Raw genomic sequence first — 12,123 nt, 5'->3', positions numbered from 1 at the left:
GATGAATATTAATTACTGCTATGTTTATTAACTAACTAGTTCTTTAAAATTATATCTTAAGTAACTTAAAATACACATGTGGGAGAAATTTGCCTCTGGTCATTAGCCATATATGAATGTGAAAATAATGGAACTGAATGTGCAGAAATAACTATATCCAGTACATTTGTGCATGTTGAGTACTGCTGACCAAAGTGAATTCCATCCAACACAATTTAGCAATTTTGTTATAACAATTGCTCATCATGCATATGCTTACTTCAAAGCAAAAATAATAAACACAAACCTTTTATCCCTCTAAAGCCCCTTGGACCTAAGGGTCCTCGTAATCCTTTGATTCCTTTCATGCCAGTTGAGCCTGGTTTTCCTGCCACAAAAATATCAGTATACTTAGTATAATAAAATATAACACTGTAAAAACTCAAAACATGAAACCATACAAATGTAAGCGCTCAGGTTTCTAATATTACATTCTATTCCAAACCGCTAAAGCCTAGCATGTTAATTATGAAAAAATTTGAAAAAAAACTATTTTCTATGTGAAATAGCACATTAATGCTGAGCAAGTTATGAAGTATTTGCACCCATTTCCTGCTGATGCTCCACCCATCAGGAAATTGGACCAGATGATGAATCACTTTAACATTGACACATTTTCACCCATCATATTTCCTACTTTGTCATTAACCAACAGAAATTGGATCAAAAATTTGCTCCTTAAAACCCTCATAATTCTCAACATCATGCATAAAGTAGTGAATCCTGTGAATTAAGGGACCTGGTTGGGCCTTTATATTGATATATTTTTAAATTTTTATATTTTATAAATCTCCACTGAGACATTCTACTGAATAAAAGATTTCACTTTCAGCAGCCCTAAATAAAGAACAAAATATCTGTGCATTGATATGCTCAGTGCACAGCTGCCTCAATGTTGTGAAGGCTTGGAGACAATTAAGGTACAGGGTGCCATCAGGCTCAGTGCTGCAAAGGAGCTCAATTGTGGAACTCAGCCCAAACAGAAGGCTCCATAATTTGGGTGTCTACCATCACTGTGCTATTAAATCTCCCCTCTTCTGCATCCCAATACTATCTCCACTCCACTATGTTTCTGCCTTCCTCTTTTATCCCCCCATTCCCTTGGCAGCCTGTGTGTCTGCCACAACGAGGTTACTTTAACATCGCTGATGTACTTCCCAGCAGCTCCCACAGCAGCTTCCATTTTCAGATCTGTAAATCAGCTTCTAACAATTCTTAAAGGACTGGCCCACAATAAATATTTATTAAAGCCAGGAAGCCTCAATTTCACAATTTTTGGTGATTCCCTAATGTGGCGTTAGGTCAAAATATAGTACCTATTTAAATCATGGAAAATGGGTGCAACCTAATCCCCAGGAATAAATCCTACCCTACCAGCATCAGCACAATGTCACCATTTTTCACCCCTGCCCAAATGTCCAAATAAAATCAAAACAGTCTAGGGCTGTAAAATCTGTCACTATACCTCCTGTTGTTTAGGTGCTTAAGATACCAAATTGGTTCCAATTATGGTGACTGATTTGTGTGTATATTTGTGGCACTACTGGCACCTGCCATCATCTTGAGTATAAATGTATATACTAATGACTGCTGAAACCATAGAAAGTAGGCAGTTCATGCACTGCTGATTTGATGCCAATGTGGTCAACTGGAGTTCAACATTCCACCTAATGACCCATCCTAATTTCACACCACTCAACACAACAGCAGAGTACTCTTAACCAGCGATAATTAAAGGGGTAATAACTTGCATATGAAATCATGGAATCATACCACACAGAAACAGGCCTTTTGGTTCACCATGTCTGTGCCAACCATCAAGCACCCATTTTCAGCTATCAACAGGTATAGTGCTTTGGATACTGTTGGGAGATGGCCTCTCAGGGCGAAGCAACAGCAGCAGCTAGATCAATGATACCACGACTGGCTCTGTGGTACAGCAGGACAGGTCAAATTCTAGGCAAGCGGTAGCGATAGGGGGCTCTATAGTCGGGGGCACTGACAGGCATTTCTGTGACCATGATCGAGACTATAGGATGGTGTGTTGCCTCTCCGGTACCAGGGTGAAGGACATCTCTGAGTGGGTACAGGACATTCTGACAAAAAACAAGCAGACAGTGGTCGTGGTCCATATTGGTACTAAGGACATAGGCAGGAAGGGAGATGAGGTCCTGCATTGAGAATTTAGGGAGTTAGGTAGAAAGTCAAAAGCAGAACCTCCAGCAACATAATCTCAGCATTACTCCTTGTGCCATGTGCTAGTGAGTCCAGAAGTAGGAAGATAGTACAGTTGAATGCTTAGCTAAAGAGCTGGTGTTGGAGGGAGAGCTTCAGATACCTGGATCATTGGGTTCTTTTCCAGGGCAGGTGGGACCTATAAAAGGACTGGTTGCACCTAAATTGGAGGGACACTAATACACTACTCAGGAGGGTTTACACTAGTGTGGCAGGGCATGGGAACCAGAGCAGTAAGTCAGCAGTGGAGTGATTAAGGAGAAGGTGGAGATTAAGTCAATTAAGTCTAATAGAAAAAACAGGCAGGGCCAGGGTAATGAACACAGCAGGAATGATGATCAGAACTATTTATTTTAATGCAAGGAGTATAACGGGCAAGGCAAATTAGCTTAGAGCCTGGATTAGTACATGAAACTACAAGATTGTAGTCATTACAGAAACTTGAGAGAAGGGCAGGACAGGCAGCACAGCATTGCAGGGTATAGATGTTTCAGATATAACATGATAGAGATACAAAAGGGATGGGGGAGTTGCATTATCGATTAGGGAGAATGTCACAGCTATACTAAGGGAGAGCATTTTGGGAACAGTAATCATAATTCTATGAGTTTTAAGATAGTTATGGATAAGGATAAGACTGGTCCTCAGGTGAAAGTACTAAACTGAGGGAAGGCTAATTACAACAGTATTAAGCAGGAACTGGGCAAAGCAGATGGGAGCAGCTGTTTGAAGGGAAATCCACATGTGACATGTGGGAGTCTTTTAAAGGCCAGTTGATTAGAGTTCAGGATCAACATGATCCTGTGAGGATGAAAGGTAAAGATGGCAAAGGAGGAATGGAAGAAGGCTACTGTGAACAATCCATCCAACTACTATACCAATAAACACAAACCCAATGACCTATTCATCAGTAATACCATGATGCTTTTCTCTTTGTTGCTGATCAGCACTGTGTCTATTTGGTTTTAATGCAAAAATAAAAGCCAAATAAAAATTTCACATCCAATTTATAAACCTAAACATGCAAAGTAGCATAACTAATCATCCTTGAACATTCCTTGTTCTCCATATGACTTTGCCCTGTCCTACGGTACCTTCTTTGCTATCTAAGTGACAATAGCAAGGCTTGTGGAATTGTCTTTAAGCAACTTAAGAGCCAAGAAAGCACAGATTCAGACTGCACCTTCTCAATGGCAGAAGTTTGGCTGGCTTGTTGACTGGTAACAGCAAAGGGTGTAGAATGAATGATAGCAGTACAATTAGGAAAGGTGTCATCCTGAGACCGGGCAGCAGGTTCATGTTCCACTAAACCACAGGTACACTTCCCACGTACTGCCACACCAATCCTACTTATCAGAGGACAGATGTTGTCCTGCAAGCCTCTTTGAAGACTGCTACATATAGTCATGATGGTGGCAAACTGAACTTGCACATAAACTTCCTAAGTTTTCACAAAATCAGCCTAAACTTATATGACAATTAGATGAGTTTTCACCACAGTATCCAGACATTGATACAGAGGAAGCTGAGACATCAGCCATCACATGCTATGCTGTGGTTGGTTCCACAAGCGTGATGCTGGAATTAACCATTCTTACCATGCTAGAAAGTTGGGTTCCAGGCAATACCCTGCTCTCCTCAATATTCCAAAGAGCTTATGAGATAAGAGTTAAATTGGATGGTGGGTGGAGTGGCAGGTAGGAGGAACCAGGTAAAAGGATATCACCATCTACTATCACTAGCCACAGATTCAGTAATGGCTCCAAAATAATGGCAAACACTTTCTCCTCCATGGTCTAAGATGATGAATCCATGTCTTTTCCCGCCAGTTAGTAGATCCTGCCGGCAATTATATCCCTCTTCATTATTGAAGAAGTTGCTTAGGGATAGAATTTATTCACATCTGGAAAAGCATGGACTTATTAGGGACAGTCAGCAGGGTTTTTTGTGGGGAAGGTCATGTCTTACAAATTTGATTGGGTTTTTTGAGGAGGTGATGGGGATGATTGGTGAGAGTGGGCCAGAAGTGGCCATGCCACAAATCTAACATCCACATCTCAAAAGCTGTGCACACTGCCAAGCTATTCAGCCATGATGGACACATCATTCAAACTTGCAGTGCATTTAGAAATCCACTTCCTGGAAAAGGTAGGGCCATAGATGTTCTCTGCATGGACTTCAATGGGGTTCTTTGTGGTTGGCTGATCCAGAAGATTGAAGCATATGGGATCCATGGAGACTTGGTAGATTGGATTCAAAACTGCTCAGCAATAGAAGACAGAGGGTAGTAGTGGAGGGTTGTTATTCTCAGTGGAGATCTGTGACCAGTGATATTCCACAGGGACCAGTGTAGTAAGTTTGAAAACTACATGAAAATTGGCAGGGTTGTGGATAGTGAGGAAGGTTGTCAAAGGATGCGGCAGGATATAGAGCAGTTGTAAATTTAGGTGGAGAAATGGCAGGTGAAATTTAATCTGGACAAGTGTGAGGTTTTGCACTTTGGGAGCATGTATGTAAGAGGAAAGTATACAGAGCCCTTAGGAGTATTGATGTACAAGGAGATTTTTGGGTGTGAGTCCATGGCTCCCTGAAAGTAGCAATGTAAGTAGACAGGGCAGTAAAGAAGACACATGGCATAAAGAAGACGTTGGACAAACTAGGATTCAGAGCATCAGAGCATCTGGAGTATCAGAGACTGAAGGATGACCTCATAAAAGTATATAATATTATGAGAGGCATAGATAGGATAAATAGGCAGTCTTTTTCCCAGGGTGAAAATGTCAGTACTAGAGGGTATAAATTTAAGTGAGAGGGGGAAAGTTTAAAGGAGATATGTGAGGCATTTTATGTAATAGAGTGGTAGTGCCTGGAAGTGGTGGAAGCAGATACAAAATCAATGTTTAAGAGGCATTTAGACAAACACATGAAAAGGCAGGGAATAGAGGGATATGGACCACGTGCAAGCAGATGGGATTAGTTTAAACGGGTATCATAGTTGGCATAGTTATTGTGAGACAAAGGGCCCTGCTCCTGTGCTTTACTGTTCTTTGCTGTATGTTCCCTCGCAGCATGACATGTTGACAGCTCCAAACAGGGAGGCAGGGAAACTTTACCTCCACTAACTATGTCTCTTCAGAGACAAAAATCCTCACCTCTACTAAACAAATCTTTTTGTGGATAGAAATCCTCCTAGCCTACTCCTTCCAATACTAACTAAATCTGGTTGCTCTGTGTTTTCTTTTTTTTATATGAAATGGTTTATTTTGCTAAACGCTTGAGTTGTATTTCCTCACAGAAACAAACAGCTTTTACTCCTTGTTTACGATTAGCATGAAGAATGGGTAAGAGGGGGCCCAGAAGGAACAAACCTTTCAGAAATGGTGGGGTCAGCAAAACTGTTTGGGAGCCACTCTTGCAGATTATGAGTGTAGAAACATAGCCGGTATATCAGTGCGACTCTTCAGAAAGAATTAAGGAAAGGTGGAAAATTCTGTAAATTGGCATGGGTTGTAACTTCAACATATTCCTAATTGTGGATATACAATTTGACATGGATCTAACTTTATCCCATTGACAGAAGTACAAAATCAATTTCTGGAGGGAGGTAACAGACTTTTCTTATGCCTAGCCCCATTATGTCAAATAAGTACCAAGAGGTAACACCTGTTGGTAGATCATCCCTAATTTATCCAGTAAGATTTAAACCATCTGATGGTAGGCATAGATCTTGCAATAGGATGAAAGTGGGTCTTGAAATGTACATGGCAACTGGCAGTTGATCCCAGAACCAATTGCCTGTTCTGATTTGCCATTTCAGCCCCACAATATTTTCTAAAATATTTCTGATGTATTTACTGCATGTTAGCTTCCCGCCTATTCTGATTTATAACTGATCATCACCTCTGTTCAATTGCTATATGTGTGGGTGCCCATCCGCACCACAAAAATTCTAATAAATGTCCTGGAATATGTGGCAGTCAACAGTTCACAAAATGCATTCCATTGAGTTTCACAAGATAATTTCCGCAATTAATCCATTGAATTTCTACCTCGGGATGCATACATAAAGAGGATACAATACCATGTACATGTATATGTTTTTAATCATAATCTGTCCCTAATGCTTCTCCAAAGTTTCCTTTCTTGACCCTCATTGTACCTAAACTGTGTTTATATACCTTACACATTTTGCCTTTTTGTTTTATTGCTGTATTTACCCCAAAACCCATTGCTGAATTTCATTGCAACCTCTTCCAGCCCCACAACCCTAAGAAATCTGGATTTCTCATCCAATTCTGGCTTCCTTCACATCCCTGATGTTTTTATTGACAGTACTGGTGGGCTGCCTTCATCTAACTAGGCCCTAAGTTCCCAAACTTCTCTATTGCTCCCTTATCCTTTAACACACAAAGCATAATCTACTGCTCAGGATAAGCTTGTCCTAACACTGTATTCAACCTATGTTAGACCACACTTGGAGTACTATGTAATGTTCTGGTTGTCACATTATGTAAAGGATATAGAGGCAACAGAGAAGGTGCAAGAAAGATCTGCAAGATTAAATCTATCATGGATGTCTTTCTCTTGAAATGTGAACATCAAAAGGTGATCAAACAGAGGTTTTTAAAATAACAAAATAAATGATTTATGATCTCAAAATAATTCTGGGGGTGAATTTCAGTAGTGGTCTCCCATTCATCTATTTGTAATTTTAAGAAAAGTTTCATGGAAGCTGAAAAATTACTTAAATAAAAAGTTCATCCCTTCATTACCATGTTTTATATCTCCATTTTTTCTTAAATTTATACTGTTGACATGACAAGTTCAGTTTTACAGAAACATAATCATTTATTTGGGACTGGCTTAGGTTTACATTTACTTTCTTCTTTACAGGGTTTTATGGCTGGTTCCATCTCATCTGAACAGTGTAATTTTAAAGGGACTAGTTCAGTTTTATATGCTCATAAAGTGGCTGTTTGAATGATGTCTTTGATATAACAGAACAAATAAGTTGCAGATTTATTAAGAATTTTCAAATTCTACCTGGTGGTCCGAAGTTTCCTCTATCTCCCTTAGGACCTTGATCCCCTTTTGGTCCTTGACAGTGCATGCAGACACAGTAAGATGGGACCATATCTGTGTTGAAAGGATAGTCTTGGTTTGGAAGGGGACACATGTTGTACTCAACAAGTGGATCAGGAAGTCCACGGCTTGACGGTTGCCCAGTTTCATTTTGAGAGGTGCCTTCCGTGATTGTGAGCAGAGCCAAAACCGCAATTACATTCAGCATTCTTACTCTGACTCCAAAACCTGTGGATGGGGAATATTCAGAATGAAAATTACTTATACGCCAAGTGAAGTAGCCCCAAGAAAAAATTACAATGCAAATAGAACAGGTTAAATTTCTATTAAAGTATGACTACAAGTTTAGCCAGGATCATTGTAGTGCTTCTCAAGTGATATATTTTCTCCAATTGCAATTGGGGAAATCCAAAATGTCTCTGCTATTTCCTATACATCAGCCTCCATACATCCTTTCATAAATTATCTACATGCTGTTTAATGGCAAAATGTAAATTCATTCTCAAACATGCCACTAAACCAATGCATGATTTTGCTTTGCTGTCTGAAGAAAGTATGCAACTAATTTTTTTGGAGGAAACTACAACTGAAGACCAGCTCCTACTAACAGCAACTGACAATAAATGACTGACAATAAAAGGTGTTCTCTGACTGAGGAAAGTGGACCAGATCATCCAGAAAAATCTCTATTTTCCATAAAGAATCATGAGATAATTCATATCTTTTTAGGCAAGAGTATACCTCTCCATCTGATTTACTGCACCCCTGATGATGCAGCACTTCTCAATGTCATATTTAAGAGTCTATCCAGATTATGTTCTAGAGTAGGATGTGAATACATAAGCTTTTGATCCAGAAATAAGAAAACTACCTATAGAGACAAAGCGGGGTCATAAAATTAAGTTGGTAAAAGTCTACCCAGTTACATTCCATCTCTGCAAATTGCAAAGGCAACAAAATGAGATTTAATTTAATTACTAATTTTTGTTTAGTTTATCCCATAGTAATAGCTCTTCATTGTTCACAACTATCAGAGGATGGATCACCATTTTGATAATATGTTAGCGAATACATTTTCCATGCTGCTAAAAGAAGTGAGGTATTAAGTGAATCTTCTAATAAGTGAATTTTTGAACTTCTTTCAGGTTTCTTGAATTCCTTCGCTTTGATTTTGTTATATGCCAGCAGCAAGAGAGTAGAATAGCTGCTCAGGTTCTGGTCGTACTAGTTAATTTTATATTTTTTTAAATCCTCTCCTCCCCAAGGCACTATTGACACTTCCACAGACATCAATCAGCTGCTGGTGCCTCATCTGAGTGTTCAGTGTTGATGTGAAAATCTAAATAGTGAAGATCAACAACCTATTCAGTAATAAGAATCACAGCCAATGCCATCTCAGTCCAGTTCGTCATCGAAGCACAGTTGGTCACATTTCATTCAACCTAGTAAATTTCTGTTCATCAGGAGCGACTACAGTTGTTTTTATCAAGCAAATGATCTTTATTCTTCATTTGAAAGGATAATTAGTTTCTAAAACTAACAGATGTTAAAGTTACTCTTAGTGTTTTCAGTCCCAATGGTGATGTGACTTCTTTAAATAGTCCTATTTTATAATTAGCTCTTTACAAGAAATAAGGTTTGTCAAAGTTTACTAAATATTGGCCTTCAGTAATATTCACTAAAATTCAATTTTTTTGGTAACTTCATATTTGTGGCTGAGAATAATAATGTGGCACAATACTATACTTCTACATTTTCCCTGTTGATTTCCAGGACTATCCAATTAAAAAACACCAATCTATGATCATTCTGAGGAATTCATATCAGCAATTCATATGACCTTTAACAATAGTGCATCAGAAATTCATAAGATATTGTCAAAATATCATGAAGGATGGATTTGAAAATCAAATTAGTATTAAACGTAACAAAAAAACAGAAGAAGATCATTCTGTCCCTTGAGCCAGCTCCACCATTCAATAATCTCTTGCATTCACCCAAGATCTCTTGATTCACTTAAACACTATAAACCAATTGACCTCTGCCTTGAACATACTCAGTGACTCCACCTCCATGGTCCTATTAAGCAAAAAATTCCAAAGACTCACTATCTCTGGTTGAAGAAATCTCATCTGAACCATTCCATGGCCTGTCTATATCACACTGAAAGCTCTCTGCATCCTTTTCACTCCAGCACAAACCTTCAGTTTATCAGCAAACTTGGATATATTACACTTGGTCCCCTCATCCAATTTACTTTGAGGATGCTTGTGATACCTCACATCACAGGGAATCATTCTCAAAACTTGATTCATGCAGGAGAATGTCTCAAAGATTAAGCTTTTGAAACAAGGAAGAATGGTTATTGATTTCAAATAACGTATAGATCATGGAGTTGAAATTATATAAAGCAAAATTTCAATATGAATTCTTTACATTTCACATCAATTATAACTTCATTGTCTTACATTGACATCCATAACACAACAACAACAGCACAAAGAAAGCAACACAACATTTAAACTCAGCTTTCCCCAGTGAGTAAAACAGGTTCTTAATCTGAGGTTTTCTCACCTGTTGAGGTGCAGATCCCCTGAATTCAAACTTTCTGTTGGATCTGAGATAACGGTTTGTTTGGTGCTTGGTTTTATAGACCCTTTTTCCCAGGTGAACATCACAAGTTAGCCATTGTTCCCAGGTGCATTATTCAGCATGGCCTAGATATAACAATGAGGTAGAATTAGGGTACTTTTTAGATCTTTACTTGAGGAAGTAAGATGATGCTTTATAATCATATCCATTGGGTTCATATTTCCTCCATTACTCCAAATTCTTTTGCCTGAGCTAGAGAATAGATTGCTACAAATATCTGATATGATCATTTGTTCTGCTAGGTTAATACATTTGGAGTTAGATTACAGGTTATTAAGCTTTGCATAGACCATTTTCTGGCTATAGCCTTGGAAAATACAATTTCCCACAGGGGACGCGGTCACCCATTTTCACTGATTGAGGCAAAAAGAAACATAGTACAGGAACTGTAGTAATATTTATAGGTAAGTAAACATAAAATGTGGTTACATTTAATTTCCTCCATTGCACTGAAGTGTGGATATGCTTTAATATGAACAGAATGAAAGGATGGTGACTTCAGCAATTAGAGGAATTTATCATGTGCTCTGCGTGTGTGTGTGCGTGTGTGTGTGTGTACACGTATGTGTGTGCGTATGTGCGTGTGAGAAAGACAGAGAGAGTTGGTTGGTGGGTGGTGTTTGTGGGAAAGTCAATTGACGTTGGAGGCAACTTCACGAAAACGGTGGTACATACCATGGTAAAACAGGCAGTATTATTAATCATTTATCATGGGTGACATATTAAAAGTAAAAGTAAAACCCCAAGTATTAAGGCAATTGGCCTTTATTTGATCTCACTCCATATCTATTACACTTGTTAAATATGCTTTGCATATATATCATACAATTGAACAGTCAGGAGTGTCTGTTAGTTTAGTGAGCTACATGAGGTTAAAATAGTCTGCTTGGGTTGTTAGCTTTTCTCATCTAAGCCTAGAATAGTTTACCTTGCTGTTGGTTTGACTTGCATGGGTTAAAATTGTTTGATCCAAGAATGAATATGTAAGTTATTTATTGACTAACATTATCAACCACATGATTGTTCTTCTGCACTTACCTTAAACTATCACAGCTCCTTCTTCATTAAAGTTGATTCCAATAAGCTCTACTTCCTCTTCCAAGTAAGATACCTTTTTTCTCCTAACAACTTCTTATAAAGTCTGTGAAAGACTTAAAGTTCTGCATCCATATCTGGTAAGGCTCTACCTACCACAACCTTACACCCTCAAACAGGATATGAGGAAAAGCTTCACCTTGTTCAGCGCCCTCTCTCACCTCTGAGAAACTGTATGATCTATCAATTCCCAGTTCACATTCCCTCAATATGGGTTTGGACAGCCTTTGTCTGCTTCTACCTCTGGCAGAGGACAAACATAAAAGAATCCCACATAGAAGAGACTGAGCACACACAATGCAGCAGGGTGACCTAATAGGATAAACACATCAAGTACAGCACAGTTAAAGAAAGAAACAACTTTCATTCATGTAGCCATTTCAAAGCATTTCACAGTCAATTCATTACTTTTGAGGTGCAGTCACTGTTGCAATGTAGAAAACAAAGAAATCAATTTGCTGAAACAGCAACAAAATGATAATCAGTCTTTTTGGTGGTGATGGTTAAAGGATGAATATGGTTCAGGCCACCAGGAAAGTTTTCCTGCTCTTCTTCTGATACCATTAAGAGAAACCTGAACATCCAAACAAAATTGCAGATAGGGACTCACTTTAACTTCTTATATAACGATGCAACTTCTGATGAGGTTCCACTGAAGTCTCGGGCTTAATTGTGTGCTCATTAGTCTGGAATAACACAACCTCACAACACCGAAGCAGTTTTCATTGCTCTCAGTGTCGTCAGACATTTCTTAATGCCATGTGGAGTGAGCCAATCATCAACCTTGCAAATAAACTACTGAGGAGTTAAGAATAACATACATAATGGCACTGTGTATAGTTCTATTATATTAATCAGAACCAATTTATATCAAGTTTAATGTAAACAAATTTTAATGCATGGCATCTACAGCAATTGTTTGACAGATATTCCTCAAGTTATTTTGTCATTATTACTTGTTGTAAATAGCGTGAATAGCACAAGTAGGGTTAAAATATGTTTCTGAAGTAAGAGAGAATT

General features: G+C 38.5%; 1 protein-coding gene across 1 annotated transcript in view; it reads right to left on the bottom strand.

Moving 5' to 3' along the window:
* The window catches only part of LOC127571751 (inner ear-specific collagen-like), a 52,407-nt gene that overhangs the window by 6,626 nt on the left and 33,658 nt on the right, over positions 1-12,123 (bottom strand). Inside the window, exons 3-5 of the mRNA XM_052018424.1 lie at positions 9,931-10,073; positions 7,318-7,584; positions 287-367 (exon numbers count right to left, since the gene is read on the bottom strand). Of these exons, the coding sequence (XP_051874384.1) occupies positions 287-367; positions 7,318-7,564 (328 nt within the window). The 5' untranslated portion in view covers positions 7,565-7,584; positions 9,931-10,073. The remainder of the gene's footprint in view (positions 1-286; positions 368-7,317; positions 7,585-9,930; positions 10,074-12,123) is intronic.

The sequence above is a fragment of the Pristis pectinata genome, chromosome 6 (genome assembly GCF_009764475.1).
Source record: "Pristis pectinata isolate sPriPec2 chromosome 6, sPriPec2.1.pri, whole genome shotgun sequence".
NCBI classification, from domain to species: domain Eukaryota; kingdom Metazoa; phylum Chordata; class Chondrichthyes; order Rhinopristiformes; family Pristidae; genus Pristis; species Pristis pectinata.
This window is presented reverse-complemented; position numbering and strand designations above follow the sequence as displayed.